Source organism: Notolepis coatsorum (genome assembly GCF_963971535.1).
Source record: "Notolepis coatsorum genome assembly, chromosome: 5".
Classification (NCBI taxonomy): domain Eukaryota; kingdom Metazoa; phylum Chordata; class Actinopteri; order Aulopiformes; family Paralepididae; genus Notolepis; species Notolepis coatsorum.
Window position 1 is genome coordinate 131,645,710 of NC_140169.1, and position 20,947 is coordinate 131,666,656.

The 20,947-nt window shown below is 44.8% G+C and overlaps 2 protein-coding genes across 2 annotated transcripts in view; one reads left to right on the forward strand and one right to left on the reverse strand.

Annotated features, from left to right (window-relative positions):
* Positions 1-4,649: 4,649 nt before the first annotated feature.
* Positions 4,650-13,883, forward strand: LOC311228353 (piggyBac transposable element-derived protein 4-like; the record flags this gene model as incomplete). Its single annotated transcript, XM_084314263.1, has 4 exons — positions 4,650-4,822; positions 4,959-5,562; positions 5,699-6,146; positions 13,852-13,883. 4 exons carry the CDS (start codon positions 4,650-4,652, stop codon positions 13,881-13,883), a joined length of 1,257 nt encoding a protein of 418 aa, XP_084170389.1.
* Positions 13,884-15,311: 1,428 nt separating this feature from the next.
* LOC311228354 (phospholipase B1, membrane-associated-like) overlaps positions 15,312-20,947 on the reverse strand; it is a gene marked incomplete at both ends in the record, with an annotated part of 540,482 nt that continues 534,846 nt past the window's right edge. The window contains 5 exons of the mRNA XM_084314264.1: positions 15,312-15,584; positions 15,914-15,988; positions 16,293-16,388; positions 18,130-18,234; positions 18,368-18,449. Of these exons, the coding sequence (XP_084170390.1) occupies positions 15,312-15,584; positions 15,914-15,988; positions 16,293-16,388; positions 18,130-18,234; positions 18,368-18,449 (631 nt within the window). The remainder of the gene's footprint in view (positions 15,585-15,913; positions 15,989-16,292; positions 16,389-18,129; positions 18,235-18,367; positions 18,450-20,947) is intronic.

Below are 20,947 nucleotides of genomic sequence, written 5' to 3' on the forward strand. Positions count from 1 at the left end.
ACAGCTCGCCGCTGTGTTGCAGCGCAGATCGGCTTTGACGCCCGCTTCCTGAGTCAAGAAACGCGCCACTCTGAGTCAAGAAAAACGCGCTGTTGGTAACACCACCCACTTCAATGACAGTGTGAGGATTGGTCCGATTCCGCACGCTTCAAGGTACCAATTACCTTCGCGCACCTGAAGTGAGTTCTAATCAGCTCGGTGGAGCCCTTTATATACTCTGGTGTTCCTAACGTTCGGTGTCGGGTGGTTTTGGATTACCACTGGCTGCTGCTTGTTCCCTCCCGTGTTGTCCCTCGTCTGTTTTTCTCCAGGACGTCTATGGAAGTCGCCGCTGTTGCTTTTCTCTGTCATCCGTTGGATCTGTGCCTCGTTGCCCGCTTTGCGCAATTGCGCCTTGGTGAGTTTGGAACGTACTTTTTGGATACTCTGTTTTTCTTCGCATCTTCCTGACTCGGGACCTTTCTGTTTTTGTGTGTTTGGGTAACACTGAAGATTTGCCGTTTTTGTTTGTACTGGACTCAGCTAAACTTGTGTGTTGGTAACACTGAAGATTAAGTCACTTGTGTTTATACTGGACTCAGCTAAGGAGGACTGGACTGCCTTGTATTCCGTTGGCTTGTTTGTTGACAACTCTCTCTCTCCGTTCCTCCCCGAGTTGGATCTTCGAGTAGCTGCAGAGCCGCAGAGTCAGAGGCGCAACGCCACTGTGCCGTCTCTGCACCGAGACGAGCTGCAGAGCCGCAGGCTACTCTGCCAAGAACATTCCCCACTTGTGCTTTTGTTGTTTCTTCTATTCCCTGTTATTTTGGAAATAAATACGCCCTGGTTTTTGGCTAACTCTGAACTACCTGTCTGTGCCGTGCTGTTGGGGTTGGTAACAAACCATAACAGACAGAGCTTTCTTGTTTAATAATATTGTCGCGTCATCTTAATATGCTGCTTATGCAGTTATCAGCTGTATTTGGCTGTATTTGGCATAGACGCCTGAGTCAAGAAACGCTATTGTCGCGCCGTCACTCTGAGTCAAGAAACGCAGTCATCTTAATATGCTGCTTATGCAGTTATCAGCTGTATTTGGCATAGACGCCTGAGTCAAGAAACGCTATTGTCGCGCCGCCACTCTGAGTCAAGAAACGCAGTCATCTTAATATGCTGCTTATGCAGTTATCAGCTAGCTGACTAAATGTAAATCTTATGCAACGCCAGTCAAGAAACGACCGCCTCAGCAGCATCACGCATCAACTGTAATGTGGAGTGGACTTAAACAGTCTCAGGAAGCGAGCGTCAAATTGAAAGCGAAAGTCAAGTCCAGCGGCAGCGGTGGATAAGGGGGCGTGCTAGCGCGGGTCACGTGAGGGTCGCGGCCAATCAGAGGAACCCGGAAACCGAACTGCGTTGCGGAAAGCATACACGCTTCCAGGCTTCAGGTCAGTTTCCGGTATTAACCCTAAACCCTTCTGGTTGGTTGAAATGGCCTTCATGTTTGAACTACATCGCCACCTACTGCTTTGGCATTGTACTACATGTATATGACGTCACTCGGTGCAAGGTTTAAACCAGTCGTGTGGACAATTTTTTTTTAAATAATAAAAAAAGAAACTGTGTCAAAAATACCCGTGATCGTGTGGACTGGGCCTCTAAAGTCAAGAACAAAACAAGAACACCATGAAGTCCAAACATTTTTAAATAAATATATGATTCCACAGACATAACTTTGACCACAAGACCACCTGACATACCCACATAGTGTCTTATGTAGTCTTATGCATAATTGCACATAGTTCATGTATAATATTGTAAAATAGCTTAGACATAGCCTACTTGCATAGAATAGTCATGTATAATAAATGTATAATATTGCTGGCTGTACAATACTGCTGTACAATACTGCTGTAGGCCTATAATACTGCTGTTCATATCCAGTATACACATATTTGCTTGGCCACAACCATGAGCTTGAGTCTTCTTGCTATTTAGATTCAGGAAATTGGATGACATCCAGGCCTTGATGTCAACCAAGGAGACAGTTGACGAGGTGCTGTGGGGGGAGAGGAGTGGAGGGTGAGGTGCTGATGTAGAGCTGAGTGTCATCAGCGTAGGAGTGGAAATTGAGACCATGTTTCCGGATGATGTGACCAAGGGGGAGCATGTAGATTGTGAAGAGGAGTGGACCAAGGCTGAGGTTACACCTTTCGTATCATCTTCGTATTGTTTTCTTATACGCATCGCCGCGTATCGCCGCGACGTCATGCGCCTCGAGTCACACTTTCGTTTTTTTTTCGTTTTTGTCAGCCAAGCACACTGATGTAGTACACTGCCAAAGCAGTAGGTGGCAGTAGGTGGCAAACATGAAGGCAATTTCAACCAATCAGAACGAATGTGCCAATACACTTCCTGGAAGCTCCAGCAAAGAAAATGTCAACAAGGCAGCCTATGCCGCGCCACCATCTTGTTTACTCAATGCAGCAATAATTTTCCAGCAAAGCCTAATAAAAGTGCAATAAACAAAACGGATACATTCACTGTGTGTTCTGCCTGTCATTTGTTGATGAAACAAAACTAACATCAACACAAGTGACCACCAAGAGCAGATAGTTTAGTCTAAAAACGATCGGTAGCATTGTTAGCTGCATGCTAACGCGTTAGCTCACGCTACTTAGCCAGCACGAAACTGATGATATCGCGAGCTATCAGTAGTTAGATAACATTAGAGACAACGCTGTGTGTATTAAACAAAGGTGAATAGATGACTGGGCCATTTTGTTTAATGCTTGTTAAGTTGAAAGAGGAACTCTGAGCTAACAGGGTCTGAATCCTGATAGCTCACGTTAGCCAGTTCATGCCAATCGGTAATGCTAGCAGAATGAATGGATGTAAACTTTATTTAACATATTGCATATGGGTACAATACAATACGGCTCAATACAAACAATTGTTAAGGGAATGCAGACTGTTGTAGCTTGGACTGGGGTCCTTATAACAATAACTTGACAACACATGGTAGCTGAAGCTATTTGGGACACGGAGCTCTGTCCCGGCAAACACACACACTGTACACAGGAAGGGCACGCAGATGGTATCTACTGCGCATGGGCGTTTTCGCAACAACTGCTCCGTGCTGACTACACGCTGTATTCCTGGCGTTTTTTTTGCGTATCTCCAAACGCAAACACAATTTTGCGTTTCAGCCGTATCCACAAAAAAACGCCAAAAAACGCGTTTCTGTGTAGATAGGACATGATACGTCGTCAAAAACGTATAAAAAAACGCCAGGAATACACTAGTCTAACCTCAGCCCAAGAACGGAGCCCTGCGGCACACCTTGGTTGACTGGGGCAGGGGTGGAGGTGGAGTTGCAGATGAAGATGAACTGTTTTCGGTCAGTGAGGTAGGACTCGAACCAGGTGAGAGCGGTCCCAGTAACACCCAGGTGGTCAGAGAGGCGGTTGAGGAGAATGGAATGGGAGACCGTGTCAAAGGCCGCAGATAGATCCAGGAGGATGAGGAGGCTGATGTGACCGGAGTCGGAGGCAATGAGGAGGTCGTTGGTGACCTTGGTGAGGGCAGTCTCGGTGCTGTGGTGTTTCCTGAAGCCAGATTGAAAGGGTTCATAGAGCTCATGGTTAGACAGGTGTTGGTGCAGTTGGGCGGCCACTGCTCTTTCCAGGATCTTGCTCAGGAAAGGAAGGTTGGAGATCGGCCGGTAATTCCCAAGGTCATCTGGGTCCAGACCATCTGGGTCCAGACATTAAACATAATATTCACCATTCCTTAATTACCATCATACCCACATCACATAGACTGTAGTGTATAGCATAGCAAAAGTATACCGTTACCTGGCCCATGGGGACATTAACGTGTGTTGTCGGGCCTTACAAATACATTCGATTTTGATTTGATTATCAATAAGGTAGGATATCTGGAACACACAAACACACTATTTTGTAAATCACATGCCATGAAACTCGGGGACCTGGCTGAATTTAAGACTGCACAAAACTGCACATGTTTAAAGCACGAAACAATTCACTCCCGGGTAACATCCAAAAATTCTGTTATAGAGAGGGGGGTTACAATTTAGAGGAGAGTCTAACTTCAAGAAACAGGCTGTTCATTCAACAATGTATGTATATTTCAGTTTGTGGAGTGAATATGAGTTGCATAAGATAATAGAGTGTGAAGGTATACTGAATACTGTCTATCTGTATGTCATTATATGTTATGATGAATTGAAAATGGGGGACCCTGATGTAAACAAGACGAAAGTCTTTCTCTGGTCTGCATCCCCTTAACAATTGTGTGTATTGAGCCATACTGTATATTGTACCCATTCTGCAATCTGTTAATAAAGTTTTCAATCAATCAATCAATCAATCAATCAAGGGGGTAGGAATACATACGTTTACACTTCATCCTCCTACTCCTACTTGTTTATTTTTTAACACATGCAGTATACACACCAAAGGAGCTCTTCATGCTCTATTTCACTATGGATACCGCGAAGACTCTGTGTATCAACACAAATAAGAATGCAGCAAAGAACCAGGCAAGTTTCTTTATTAGTTGTCATACAAAAATACAGAATACTTTTATATGAAATGCTTTTTCCTCTAAAAAATTACTAACTGAGTTAATACAATATACAGGCAATGGGGCAGAAGACCAAGTGGGTGGATATCGTCCCTGACGAGATGTACAAATTCCTCGGCCTGCTGCTGTATACCTCACTCGTCCCACTGGCATGTCTCCAGGACTACTGGAGACAGAAACACGCGTGTTCTGTGCCGTTGCCTGCGGCGGTAATGTTCCGGGACAGATTCAGGTATAATATATAGTCCTGTACATCGTGTCCCATATGTTATTTATGTTTATAGTGCCCCATGTTACTTTGTGTTTAGATTAGATTAGATCTTTTTTTATATGATTTATATGACTTTGCCTTTTGACTTTGACTTCAGGTCCATCTTGTGGAATCTCCACATGAGTGACCCGGAGGAGGATGCCAGGAACGACGCCAGGAAGGGAACGAAAGACTACGACAAGCTGGCCCGTCTCAAGCCGATCATGCTGTCCATCCGCGAGGCCTGCAAGGTGCACTACCACCCTAAAAAGAACCTGGCAGTCGACGAGAGGATGGTGGCCACGAAGGCGAAAACTGGCATGACCCAGTACATGAAGGACAAGCCGACCAAAAGGGGGGTCAAGCTCTTTGTTCTCGCCGACTCCGCCAACAGCTACACTATCAATTTGACTATTTACATTGGGAAGGCACACGTGCGAACCAGCGAACACGGGATCGCCTACGATGCCGTCATGGACCTCATTGAGCCAGCATGGCTTGGAACTGGTTACCACATTTATGTTGATCATTTTTACACCAGTCCCAAGCTGTTCCTGGATTTGCTGGCCATAAAGCTGGGAGCCTGTGGCACATACCGGGAGAACAGGAGAGGGTGTCCCCAGGACAGAGAGAATGCCCTGACAAACAAGGCCGTGAGAGGCGACATTCGTTGGATCAGAGAAGAGGCCCTGGTCTTCATAAAGTGGATGGACACAAAGGAGGTATGTACTCGTATATTTGTATCAATTTGTTTGGTTATTCTTATTCGTGACTCTGTTCTGTCTAAATGTCTACTGTGAGCGATTTGTAGTGTCAAATTTCCCTCGGGATGATTCATTTATATTCTATTCTATCTAGGTGCGCGTGTGCTCCACCATCCACCCAGCGATTACACCTTCTGGTCAGAAGGTCAGGAGGAGGGTCAAGGCGGCCAATGGGACCTGGTCGTTTGTCTGGGTTCCGTGCCCCACCCCTGTCATCGAGTACAACAAGCACATGGGCGGAGTCGACCTATCCGACCAGCTGCTGCAGTATTACTCGACCCACCGGAGAACTGCCCGGTGGTATCGCACCATGTTCTTTCACCTGGTCGACATGGCGACCACCAACGCCTACATCCTCAACTGCGACATTTGTAGGGCGAAGCAGGAAAAGCCTCTCGCACACAAGGAGTTCCTGGAGGTGATGATGGCCGAGCTGTGTGGAGTGGACAGCACAGGAGTTCCTGTTGACAGGAGGACAAACCATGTCCCTGTTCCCATCGCCGCTCCCGCAGCGGACCGGAGCCAGAAAGCCACCGCTGGCCGTAAGCACACACACACACACACACACACACACACAATCAGCTTTTGCCCTTCTGCTCTACGGGAGGTTTCTGTCCTCCCTGAGCTCGCCTATGGACACCTGCGTTACCGTTTGACAGGTGCAATGTTTAGTGCAACATGTTTATTCGTGTTGATACACAGGGTCTCCATGGTATCTTGTCCACCGACAGGGCCTTCTTCGGTTGATAATGTGCCTTGCATTTGTGTGTGTTGTACTTCTCCCCCTCACAGTCTTTATTCATACTGAAAATCAAGATCAAGCGAGCTTGTGTACTGTATATATGTATATTGAATATCCCACTTTACTTATTTTCTACTTTTTTACTGTACATCTTTTCTTTCTTTTTTTTGTAAAAAAAATACTTTTACTGACTTTTTGTAAAAAAAAAAATAAAAAAGCATGCTGGTGATAATTTCCAGTTGAGAATCAAAAATTCGTCTGTTTATTACCTGTCTATGGAGAAAATAATGCTTTGTAAATTGAATTCTGTTCTGTTCTCTTTTGTTTATGTAAATATGCTACCAGAGGGTGCATTTCCACTGTTTTATATGCTTGATTGAATATGTTTGCATTGGTTCATAGTAAAAAGAACACATTTTCTCAATCCGATTTTGTGTTTTGTGTTGTACATTATGCAGTATACAGTATACAGTATTATACAGTATGAAAACTAACTGTCAGTCATATAGGTGAGACTGTGCTGAAAAAAAAGATACCAAACATACCATGGTAAAACATTTTAAAATGGGAATTATACAATTTAAATCAAAATTAGCCAAAACATTGAAAATATCCCAGGACCTCTGTTTATTACTTGTTTTTTATTATTATTTATTTTCCATTTATGTTCGAAATAAATAAACGCATTCATTCAAGATATTGTGTGAGCAAAAGTATAGTTAATTTACTCATACAGTATACATCCTCTGGCCTCGCCCGGATCTCACAGCTGTGCCCGCACAGTGCAATACTCCAATGGTCATGCTGGACCTACAAAAGGCCTTTGACACGGTCAATCACTCCATTCTGATTGACAAGCTAAAAGCAATTGGTTTTGATAGTCTATCAGTGAGCTGGATGCAATCCTACCTTGAGGGCAGGGAACAGATGGTGGAGGTAAACGGTACCCTATCCCCCCCTCTCACAGTGAGCTGTGGTGTTCCACAAGGAAGCATACTAGGACCGCTACTGTTCCTAATTTATGCAAATGACATGTCGTCAGCTTGTGACTGCAACTTGTTCCTGTTTGCGGACGACTCAGCCCTGCTGGTCTCTGACAAGAACAAGTTACAGGTTGAAAAAACCCTCAGCTCTGAACTAGGCAGAATCTGCATATGGCTCGCTGATAACAAACTATCATTACACATGGGCAAAACAGAGTCCATTCTCTTCGGTTCAAATAACAAACTCAGCAAGACCGACGGCTTCTCAGTTACAGTGGGTGACAATATTGTCACAAGGAAAGATGAAATTACCTACCTGGGTTCCATCCTAGAGGCTAATCTCTCCTGTGACAAAATGGCATCCAATGTAATAAAAAAAGTCAACCAACGAACTCGATTCTTGTACCGGATCTCCTCTCTGGTAAACAAGAATACCCTGAAGACTCTGGCAGGAGCACTCATTCAGGGGTACTACGACTATGCTTGCACCTCATGGTACCAAAGCACCTCAAAGGCGCTAAAAACAAAATTACAAACATCTCAAAACAAACTGGTCAGACTACTGCTTGACCTTACTCCTAGAACCCACCTCACCCCTGCCCACTTTGACAACCTAGGATGGCTTAGAGTAGATGACAGAGTACAGCAACTTGCAATGGGCCTGGTCTACAAGATACACTACACGACCAAGGTACATTTACATTTAGTCATTTAGCTGACGCTTTTATCCAAAGCGACTTACAAGTTCTGTACGACAAGCCATCAGGAAGGGCACAACTCTATCAGCTGAGCAACAATGTTCATCAAAGTGTTGAGTGCTACAGTGTAGGTTAGTTTATTAGGACAAGTGCATGACAGTACGGTTAGTTAGGGTTAGATTTTTTTATTGTTTTTTTTTTTTTTTTTTTTTTTTTTTTAATTCAGATAATGGTTGAAGAAGGTACCCATGTACATGGCAAAATACTTCCCAAAGGTCAGTGAATACCACGATCACAACACCAGAGGGAGCTCCACAAATCATGTTAAACCCAGATTCGGCTCAAATAAGGGACTAAACACGTTTCGCAATTATGCCACATCAATGTGGAACGCCCTACCCAAAGCTGTAAAGGAATGTGGATCACTACCCACTTTCAAAACCTCTCTCAAGAGACACCTACGGGAGACTGCAATGCAACACTGGCCCCTGTAAATATCCTAACCCAATCCCCTCCAATGTACAGTCATTTACCTAGTATGGTCTTGTCAATAGTCCAATGTACAATTTTGTTTGTTTGTACAGAGTCCCCCCCCCCCCCCCCCCCTCAATGTACAGTTTTGCTTGTTTATACAATGTGCCCCCCCCCCCCCCCCCCCCCCCACCCACCTCCAATGTAAATTACCCAGTATGGTTGTCAATATCCCAGTGTACCCAACCCCCCCCACCCAACCTCCTCCAATGTACAGTTTCTACGTCAAATGTATATACTCCCTTTTCTTGACTCCTTCTGTATCACAAACAGTACTGTATTTGCAAATCTGGTATGTCATAAATGTATAGATGTAGCAGTACTGACTATCTGTATGTCATGTATGTCATATATGTCCTGATGAATTGAAAATGGGGGACCCTGGTGTAAACAAGACGAAAGTCTTTCTCTGGTCTGCATCCCCTTAACAATTGTGTGTATTGAGCTGTACTGTATTGTACCCATTCTGCAATCTGTTAATAAAGTTTTCAATCAATCAATCAAAAGCCATTGTCAATTCAGCCATTGGGTGGGTGGCGCTGCTGAGCGGCCCCCACAGCGCGGCCCTGAGAGCGCCGCTGGCTCTGCGGCTCTGCAGCTGCATGCTTCTCATTGTAAGGGCACTTGGGACAATACAAAACGTTCACATGTATGATAAGGGTGTTTCATAGATATGTTTATATTTTTTATGCAACGTTTCTACAAAACCTTCACATTTATGATAAACTGGAAAGTAAAATCCAACTAACTGAAATTGTTATGGAAGCAGTGTTGTCAGTACTAGTAAGCAGCCTTAATTAATGGCTTACATGATGTGTGCCTGGTGCCAGTGTGGCAGCCATTGAGCCTGCGTAGCCCACGGTTGCAATAGGGTCCAGCTCAGTGTTGCGTTGTTATTATGGGCTGAGCCGCCACGCAGGATAATGACGCCGCGCGCACGCGCGCGCGGCCCCGCGCGCATGCGCATATGTTCCCTCGCGCACAATAATACACTTTGTTTGTATAGCCTTTCATACAGAAACTGCAGCTCAAAGTGCTTCACAACAGAATTAAGACAGGCATAAAATGAGCACATAAAGTGCAGACATATAAAATCAGTTTTTCACATTAGGATCTAACATCCCAACAGGCAACCTTGTTTATGGTTTGATTCAGTTTTAATATAAATAATAAAAATAAAGAGAAGATTAATTAATTATCTACTCAGTCCCGAAGTTTGTGATGTAGATATGGAATGTCCCGGGTTGCTGCTGTTTGCAGAGTGTGTTGTTGTCCGGGGGTGAGTGGTGGTGGGTGGGGGGTTGAATCAAAACAGTTGTCAATTCGGAATTGACGGCTGTTTTGATTTGGCCCTTCGTTCGCCGTCGTTCACCTTTGGACGGCGGTGCACTCTGTGGGCAGCGGCAACTTGGGACGTTCCATATTTACATCACAAAGAGTCCCAGACTGGTTGAAGACACCAGCCTATAGCGGCTATTGTTATGATAATGCGAGGTAGCGCCGGGGCCCGGGAGGCAGGTAAACACAACGATCCGAGCCGAGCGCAGCGCGTTCTCGCGAGCGCGTGCATGTGCGTGCACGCGCTTCTGCTCAAATCTTTAATACTCAGTGAGGTACCACACCGTGCTACCCCGTGCCATGAACAACGCATGCCTGGTCCAGCTGCAGCCCCGGAGATTGTTCCAGATTGGGCAACTTCCGCCCGCTCCCACGACATTTCTCCCGCTGACAGGACAATGCGCTGATTGGCAGAAAGTACGGAAGTATCTCGAAGTACGTCTGACGTTTCTCTACGTCCGTTAGCGAACGTGTTAATTGAACGTCAAAATCAAAAGCAAGTACGTCTGCGCTGACGTGCGGTTGTTGAGTGATTGATTGAAGAGTTCCTTGTTCCATGAGATGGGGGGGGGGGGGGGGGGGGCTTGTATTGATCAGGTTAGTAGATATTGTACCGATCAGGTATTACAGATCATATCCGCATGAAATAAACTAAAATGTTAAAACTCATTTAGACTGTTTCTCATTCCTGTACTGTTGTTTATACTCTGCTCCTGTGTTGTAACCCAACCCCCTCCAATGTACAGTAAATTACCAAGTATGGTTTGTCAATATTCCAATGTACAGTTTTGCTTGTACAGTTGTACAGTGTCCCCCACCCACCCACCCCTCCTACCCGACCCCCCCCCCCCGGCCCCAACCACCTCCAATGTACAGTCCCCCCCCCCACCTACCCAACCTCCTCCAATGTACAGTTTCTACGTCAAATGTATATACTCTCTTTTCTGGACTCTTTTTGTATCACAAACAATACTGTATTTGCAAATCTGGTATGTCATAAATGTATAGATGTAGCAGTACTGTCTATCTGTATGTCGTGTATGTCATATGTTATGATGAATTGAAAATGGGGGACCCTGATGTAAACAAGACGAAAGTCTTTCTCTGGTCTGCATACCCTTAACAATTGTGTGTATTGAGCCGTACTGTATTGTACCCATTCTGCAATCTGTTAATACAATTTTCATCCAATCAATCACTTGTGCGGTTCCTACATTGTATAGGAAATTAAATTAAGAAAATAAACATTTAAACAACTGTCTTTATTGTATTATTACTGTATTGTATTGTATTGTATGGGCGGGAAAGGAGGAAATAAATCATCATCAACTGAAAATAAACAAACATGTCAAACAAAAAAAGGTTACAACTGACACTTATTATTAATATACAAATATTTTAAAAGAACCATTTCAACCCCCATTTACTTTACCAAACCAATCAATAATATGTAGAAATTATAAAGAAAGAATAATGATTAGAAATAATTCTACAGAATACAAATGTTAATATGAACATGATGTGGTGTAGGAGCAACATAATGCTATTCCTTCAACACCTCGTTCACCACTGAACAAACAGGTTACTGGTGCATATCAAACACATAATGCTATTCCTTCAACACCTCATTCACCACAACTACAGTATTATTATATGGCCCAAAATGGTCTCCCTTCCTTCTTCATTTGCTTGTTGATCCTCCTCGCTAACGTAGAGAAACGTCAGACGTACTTCGAGATACGTCAGACGTACTTCGAGATACGTCAGACGTACTTCGAGATACTTCCGTACTTTCCGCCAATCAGCGCATTGTCCTGTCAGCGGGAGAAATGTCGTGGGAGCGGGCGGAAGTTGCCCAATCTGGAACAATCTCCGGGGCTGCAGCTGGAGGCTACTCCACGGTTGGGTGCTACCAGTGGTGGTGGAGGCCATTTCCACCCTACATTGTGGGGAGAGCTTTGAGTGTCTAGAAAAGCGCTATATAAATGTAATGATCATTCATTCATTCACATTCACACTTAAGTCCTGTGCCAACCAGCTAGCCCCTGTGTTCACCGCCATATTTAATCAATCCCTGGCGGAGTCAGTGGTCCCTGCCTGCTTCAAGATGTCTACCATCATCCCTGTACTGAAGAAACCCTCCCCAACATGTCTCAATGACTACAGACCGGTGGCACTCACCTCTGTGGCCATGAAATGTTTCGAGAGGCTGGTCAAGGATCACATTTGTGCCTCCCTCCCCAGTGATATGGACCCTATGCAATTTGCATACAGGCCAAACAGGTCCACTGACGATGCGGTCTCCCAAGTACTGCACAGCACCCTCTCACATTGACCGCCAGAAGGGGGGTTATGTGAGACTGTTGTTCATTGACTACAGCTCAGCGTTCAACACCATAGTCCCCACCAGACTGGTGGACAAGCTGATCGAGCTGGGTCTGAGCTACGCTCTGAGTGCCTGGGTACTGGACTTTCTGAGTGAAAGACCCCAGGCGGTCAGGGTGGGGGGTCAGACCTCCAACACCATCACCCTGAGCATCGGGTCCCCCAGGGCTGTGTTCTGAGCCCCCTGCTGTACTCACTTTACACACACGACTGTGTGGCCAAGTTCAGCTCCAACTTCATAGTGAAGTTTGCGGACGACACAGTGGCTGATCTCGGAACAACGACGAGAAAGCCTACCGGGAGGAGGTTGAGGTACTGGAACGCTGGTGCCAGGACAACAGCCTGCTCCTGAACATTGGTAAAACCAAGGAGCTGATCATGGATTTTAGGAGGAGACAGCAGGAGACACACACACCACTGAGGATAAACGGGGCTACCGTGGACAGGGTGAGCAGCTTTAAGTACCTGGGGGTCCACATCTCAGAGGACCTGACATGGACAACACACATAGACTCAGTCGTTAAAAAGGCGAAGCAGCGCCTCTACCACCTGAGACAGTTAAGGAAGTTCAGAGTATCTGGGAAGATACTCCAGTCCTTCTACTCCGGAGCTGTAGAGAGCATCTTGACTGGAAACATCACTGCCTGGTATGGCAACAGTACGGCACAGGACAAGAAGGCCCTACAGAGAGTGGTGCGCTCAGCCGAGCGTACCACGGGTATTGCACTACCAACCCTGCAGGTCCTATACAACAAGAGGTGCAAATCCAGAGCCTGCAGGATAATGAAAGACCCTCACCACCCCAACAACAGCCTGTTCATGCTGCTGCGGTCAGGCAAACGCCTGCAAGCACCAGTAACGAGGACAGAGAGACTTAGGCTCAGCTTCTTCCCACAGGCCATCAGAGCCTTGAACACTGAACTCTCCACGCACAAGCACACATGAGCACACACACAACACACACACTGTACACGCTCACACACTAGCAGCCACTTTAACATGAGCACACATACACTCATGCTGCACACGCTCACACTACGGACACTTTACAGAAGGAAAGATCACTTTAAGAATGTACAGATACCGATATGCCTACTTTGTTTACTTGTTATTGCACTATGTCGCTCTATTCGTTGGACTTTTATATTATATTATTACTTGTATTATGCACATCGTTGCGGGCGAGCCCCCCCGCATTTCACTGTATACCTGTATGCCGTGACAAATAAAACTTTTGTATCTTGTATCACATTATGGCAGGTTTAGGATCGTACAGAATGAGCCACAACCTATTGGATTTAGCAACTTTTTATTGAATGAATAAATAAGAGTGAGAAGATACATCATAAAAACAAACACAAGATTCATACAAACAATTAGCATTGCAGAACATATTTTACAATGATCTCTGTGCAGTATTTACAAAGTAATCATGACATCTGTTCCATTAAGTCTACATCAAATAAGCTGTACAAAATACAAAAAAGACGAAAACATTGTAATTTTCAGTGATGATTCAGACATGTTTTCCAATATTACTGACAATCCCCCTGATGTTGTTGTCCATGAGGATCTCAGAGAGGTTTTAACGGTGGGCTGTAGGCCTACTTTTGATTACAGCCTAGGAGGGGGAGACTTTTTAACCAGGCTGCTGAAATATCAACAGCTGCAGTGGACCATTTCACAAGTAGGCTACAGGTGGGAGGGGTTCATAGGTTAGATGTGAGAGGCTTCCAGACGGAGGGCAGAGAGCCCGAGACATTAACAGAGTATTGTTCTGCATCTGCTTGCTTTTCCCCCTCGAAGTGGATTCAGTACATTATTATGATATCCATTTAAAGGGTGCTATAGATAATTTCTTTATGTAGAGTAATCGTTTAAAAGAAAATGACACATCCACAGAGCTTTTAGAAAAGTGTGGAATAAAAGCCCCCCCCCCCCCCCCCCCATGAATTTAGGATTTAAAAATGGTTGGCGAGTCCAAAATGAATCTTTACATGTTGCGTGTATCTCCTCCCTACTTCCCATTTCCCCACGTGGAATGCACCTGATATCCACATCTGTCTGTACACACCTGCACATAATCCTTTTACATATCTGTAGATACTATATATCTGTACATATCCCTTACCTAATCTTACTAGTTACGCTACTGGCCAGTGTGACTACTACCATACTGTCTTTATACCTGTATCACTGTACATATTAGCCTAATATTACAACTCTGTACATACATCTGATTAGAACTACACCCAGTAGTACTAATTTATATATTCTATACCCAGTTTAATCACCTGTACATTGTATATTGCACTTTACTGTTACATTTGCACTCTGGTTGGATGACAAACTTATTTTGTGCTGTATAGACCTGTTTGCTGTATACAAACATACTGTGTTCGAGCCAATCAGCAATACCAACTGAGTCATGTGACTAAGTTGCCTTGGACTTGCGCGAGCTGCTGCGCTAAAAGAATACGACAGGGCTCTATGGAGAAACCATGGCACTCCCCTGACTAAAAATGGTTTCAAATGAAAACAGCTGGATGTCATTTTGCCAAATCAGCATTGGTTGTGAGTGTGAGTCTTTCACCTTTTACATATCTAGCTTTGGCATGGATTGACTTTAGATCGCTAGCATGGCTAACAAAGTAAATGCAAATATATTGTAGTCTGCCCCATTGTTCTGGCCAGGATTATGTTCCTTTCTGCTCCGGTGATGCGCGCGCACACTGGGTCTGACGTATACAGCGAACAGGTCTATAATGACACAACATTTTAATCTAATCTAATCTAAAATGACATGCTGGTGGTGCTCTAGTGCGACATCTAGTGGCTATCTAGTAGCTGACTGTTATCGACAGCACCTTTAATTATATTGTATGCTTCAACCTACAGTAGTTCTCAATTGAGCACATCATGTTGTAACCGACTGGTCTCTTTTAATATCTTGACTGCATTGAAAGTGTTTATATCCCTCCCTTGTCATGTTTATATGGACATGAATACATTATTTGCACGTGAGTCAGTTTAAAAAGCAGCTGTTTTCAACTCTACACCGTACTTCTTGGGTTTCTTCAGACCGAAGGAGAAGACCAGCGAGGTGGCGACGATGCCGAGCAGTAAGCCAACGATGGCCAGGACCACAGGCAGCCACACGGGGATGGAGGTGCATTTGTGTTCCGACTCTGTCGGGAGCGGGCTGGGGCTGCTCGGGGTGGTTCTGGTCGGGGCAGGAGGGGTGGTGCTCAGTGCCGGGTAAGTTGGGAGGCTGTTTAACTTAGTAAAGATATATGGCCAAGCCTAGGAAAGAGAGACAAAGTGGGCAGTAAAGTTAAAACATTTTAAGAAGCTTATACCACTTGTCACTATAAGTGAGTGTCTTCGGTCCACCTATAAAAGCCCTTTCATGCTTGGGGTTTTGGCGGTATTAGAGGAAGAAAATGTTAGCATTTGTTAGCATCTACATAAATGTATCATTTATAAAAGCTTAAAGTTAATTAACTTAACACAATCAACATTACATTTATTTAACTTTTTACTTCACTACAGATTACGCGTCGACAGTCACTGACAAATATTGTAATACGCAGCATCTTAACCATCTTACACCGTGTGTGGATTCAACATACCTGAGTGGGACAGTGAATTTTAGAGCGATCATGTGTGAAGTTGTTATAGGCCTGTTTCCTGCCCACTGGCTCGAACTGTTTAAAACAGAGAAACACCCTTTAAGAACACAAACCAAACACACTGCAAATAATCCCCAGTTGATTTCACAGAGTATAAAATAAAATCTCAGAAGTGAGGAGAATTTCACTTGTTGTAATCCAACTGAATTAGTTTCAAGAAATAAGTGATAATGTCTTGAAATGAGGCGATTCACTCCTATAATTCTTGAGAAAATCATTGAAAAAGGCTCTTTTGTGTCATATTATGGTAAAATTGTATGAATGCGTTCACTGCCTTACATCAATCCAAAAATGCTAAAAACACCTCCCCTTTACTTACCATGTTATTCCAGAGACCAATGGCCATCTCAGCGTGGGCCTTTTCACTCATGTGGAAACAGTCCACTGAGAAAAGACTCAGGTCCGGCTGTCCCTCCTGTCGAGACACAAGACCCATGTGAGCGTGTGTGTTCATGAGCAATTTCACAGGAGTTCTCATTTTAGAGATGGGCTGCACTTTTGATTACAGCCTAGATGAAGTCTCTTTCTTGTTTTAACCAAGCTGATAAAACAACAACAGCTGGAGCAGACCACATCACACAGCTAGGCTACAGGTGTAGAAGCTCCTCCTGGTTTTCATACACATAGGTTAGTCGTGAGAGGCTTTCAGGTGTCGGGGGTCCCACCAGGAGGAGGGACAAGCGGCTAGCAGGGGTATCATTCGATATCCATCGGCATTTGCAGCCGCACAGCGTGGAGGAGACGTTGCCCTCTGTGACCTTGAGGTGGATGCTGTGTATAGCTGTGTATAGCTGTGGATGCTGTGTATAGCAGTGTATAGCTGTGGATGATGTGTATAGCTGTGGATGCTGTGTATAGCTGTGTATAGCTGTGGATGCTGTGTATAGCAGTGTATAGCTGTGGATGCTGTGTATAGCAGTGGATGCTGTGTATAGCAGTGGATAGCTGTGGATGCTGTGTATAGCTGTGGATGCTGTGTATAGCAGTGTATAGCTGTGGATGCTGTGTATAGCAGTGGATGCTGTGTATAGCAGTGTATAGCTGTGGATGCTGTGTATAGCAGTGTATAGCTGTGGATGCTGTGTATAGCTGTGGATGCTGTGTATAGCAGTGGATGCTGTGTATAGCAGTGTATAGCTGTGGATGCTGTGTATAGCTGTGGATGCTGTGTATAGCAGTGTATAGCTGTGGATGCTGTGTGTAGCGGTGTATAGCTGTGGATGCTGTGTATAGCTGTGTATAGCTGTGGATGCTGTGTATAGCTGTGTATAGCAGTGGATGCTGTGTATAGCAGTGTATAGCTGTGGATGCTGTGTGTAGCTGTGGATGCTGTGTGTAGCAGTGTATAGCTGTGGATGCTGTGTGTAGCAGTGTATAGCTGTGGATGCTGTGTGTAGCAGTGTATAGCTGTGGATGCTGTGTGTAGCAGTGTATAGCTGTGGATGCTGTGTGTAGCAGTGTATAGCTGTGGATGCTGTGTGTAGCAGTGTATAGCTGTGGATGCTGTGTATAGCAGTGTATAGCTGTGGATGCTGTGTATAGCTGTGTATAGCTGTGGATGCTGTGTGTAGCAGTGTATAGCTGTGGATGCTGTGTGTAGCTGTGTATAGCTGTGGATGCTGTGTGTAGCTGTGGATGCTGTGTGTAGCTGTGGATGCTGTGTGTAGCTGTGTATAGCTGTGGATGCTGTGTGTAGCTGTGGATGCTGTGTGTAGCTGTGGATGCTGTGTGTAGCTGTGGATGCTGTGTGTAGCTGTGGATGCTGTGTGTAGCTGTGGATGCTGTGTGTAGCTGTGTATAGCTGTGGATGCTGTGTGTAGCTGTGGATGCTGTGTGTAGCTGTGGATGCTGTGTGTAGCTGTGGATGCTGTGTGTAGCGGTGTATAGCTGTGGATGCTGTGTGTAGCTGTGCTGTCTGCCTACTTATGTTGTAGACTTCAACCAGGTTGTCAGGACAGGTGTCACCGTCTCTTAATATCTGCCTGCATTTGCAGTGTTTAATGTCCCACAGCTCTTTGTGACTGTACTGTACATAATGTGGATAGAAAATGGTTCAAGTGTGTGTGCGTGTGTGCGCGTGTGCGTGTGCGTGTGTGTGTGTGTGTGTGCGTGTGTGTGTGTGTGTGTGCGTGTGTATGTGTGTATGTTTAACTTACCCCAATATGAGGGACAAAGGTTTTGCGTAAATATGGCTGGAGGACGGTAGTGAAGTCTTCCCGCCCATCATAGCGGCCTCCAGACACAAGATACTGAGTCTCCGTCTACATGGAAAATACAGAGAGAGAGAGAGAATGAGAGAGAAAGTAAAAGTAGCAAGAAGAGGAATAACTAAAAGGATACATGATTTCTTAGTAGGCCAACAAGTACGGTATCAGAGACACGCTTTGCTCTCACCTGGTATTCCTGGTTGAGTCGTTTGATCTCTTCGAGCTCTGGAGAGGGGTCTTCTGGATTCAGAACACACGGACAGTTTCCCCTATGGAGCAGAGACACATAAGCAACTCTCCATGGGTTCTAATCCTCACCGAGTCACCATTAACCCTTGCAGGTGTACAGTGTTCTCAGAATACTTTTCAGAACTCCATAGGTTTCAATGACTAGTAGCTATAATCAACATAATGTTAGGCGATAATATTTTCCAGCAAATCTCTTAGTTACGAGAAGATTGTATAAGCTAAGCAGGTGAAATGTTTGCAGGTCAAGTATTTAAGATTGCTATTGCCTATTACATGGCAACTTGGGCACAGAGAAGATCAACAATCTACTCATCTAAAAACAATGGAAATACAAGTCATCTGGACTCCTGTGAGTTGCCAGTGCTTTGAGCGCTCTGTTGCACATTCCTGATCAATGCGAGGACCAATATATGGCAAAAGAGTCTGCAGGGAACAATGGTGTTGTGAAGGGCCAGATTAAACCGAATATATATATTTATTTATATATATATATTTAATTGTATTTGTATATTCTCTAATATTCCCTGATATCCCTTGTATATTCCTTGTACAATATGCATTGAATATCCATTCTAGCCTACTGAACATCCCATAATAGTCTCCATTCTACTATTGGTCGAGACCTTGGTGCCAGGCTGCCATACCCCCCAGACCCAGTTCAAACGTACCGCTCAACATGTACGAACAAGTCCTAGTTCCGCGTAGGAATCTGGCTACCGCACCACTAACGGTACTATTTGTTCATAGTGCGTATATATACTGCGCTACTAAAGTAGGACTTCCTTTTCAGTCCAGTTTCTTACCCTCCAATAGAGTCACAGACGTAAAGCCTCCCCGCGACGCCACGTGTGGGAGTAAGGCCAAGTTCGGCCTACCATCGGTATTGAGACATCGTGTATATTAATATTTGAATAGTCATATTTGGCACTATATCGTCGAGTTGGACGTAGTCTATTAAGCTAATAATAGTCTGTTAATATATAGTGCTTCGTGCGGTGAGAATACTACCGTAGTCAGTACCCCATCGTTTCGGGCAGAGAACTGGCTGCTTATCCAGGATGGTCGACCCCATGTGAGACTGCATCCGAGGAGCCCCAGAGCCGACGAGCGAGTGGACCTGTATACCGGATTATTCTACCGACGACAGCCCGCCTTCCCAGGCACGGATTATGCTTTGTGTACAGTGATTATTCCATGGATAAAGACCCCCGACACTGCCGTGTGTTGGAACCCCCCCCCCTGGAGAGGACGCAAGGTGAGGAGACGCTCTGCAAGACGAGGTCGCTTCACGTCTCTCCCCCGTGGACCGGAGAGAGCCGGCTCACAGAGAGTCCACCTGCTTTCATCTGTGGTCCAAGGATCGCTGGCGCACCGAGCTGCACAACTGTGGGTTCACCCAGGATACCCTTGGCCGGACGAGGCAGCCAGACTCTACCCCCCCCCCCCCTCCTACTCCTGTTGTCTTACAAGCGACCGGATTACCCCCCTTAGTGTATCCAGTCTTATAATCATTAAAGTATCATTGCTGTTATTCCTTAACTATTCCAGGTCGTATATTTACCGCCTGCGCCACCAGAGATTGGACATTCTCTATTGATATACCAACGAATACTCTTTGCCATAAAGTGCATACTATTTCAATTCATAAATGTAATTAAGTGATTAAGTGCTTGCTCTACACACCATCGCTGTGTAGAAATAAAGACCTATTTCTAATTCGTACATTTGTGTTGGATCCGTTTCATCTACGTGAGAGTGTTTATCATAATATATTTATGCCGAGTACTGGGTGGCCGAATATAAAGTACAAAGGTAGTGGTAGTAAGTATCATATCTAGTAATACAGTCAGGGAATTGTACCCCTCAGTTACAAATGGTCTGTTCATTTAACCGTGATCACGAAGATCTGATCAGAGAAAATTGGCCTTCTGTGTTCTAGTGAGACACTGGAATGTCTAGAGACCTTTTCCACATGTCAGTGGACAGATTTGCCTAATCTTGGCGGATCTTTACACCGTTATGGGAACGCAGACAACAATGGGCTGTAGGAACAAAACAGTAGTAGCATGAAATGTAGGTTCTGGGACTAAAAGGCTTTATGTTAAGACCGTGTGTAGCAACCTGTCTGTCTAGTTAGTGTTGGCACTCTTAATCTTCTGCAGGCGTGTTCTTTACTTGATTCCCCTGACAAACACTCGATAGGTGTGGCTCCATAGCTCAGAGGTTAGAGCACTGGTCTTGTAAACCAGGGGTTGTGAGTTCAAGTCTCACTGGGGCCTTCCGGTTGTCACTTTTAATTCACTTTTAGGTCAGAACAAAAGAGGCCACAGAACTAACCCTAATATCAGAACAAACCAGAAACTCAAGGACTCTGTACTTGTTACTTTGTAATCTGTAATATACTCAAACGCTACGGTCACCGCCTTTTAGGGCGTGAATCACCATTACCTCATCACTTTATTGATCAATCACCAGTTAGTACGTATAAAAAGTTATACTACTTTAGGGGAGGAGTTTA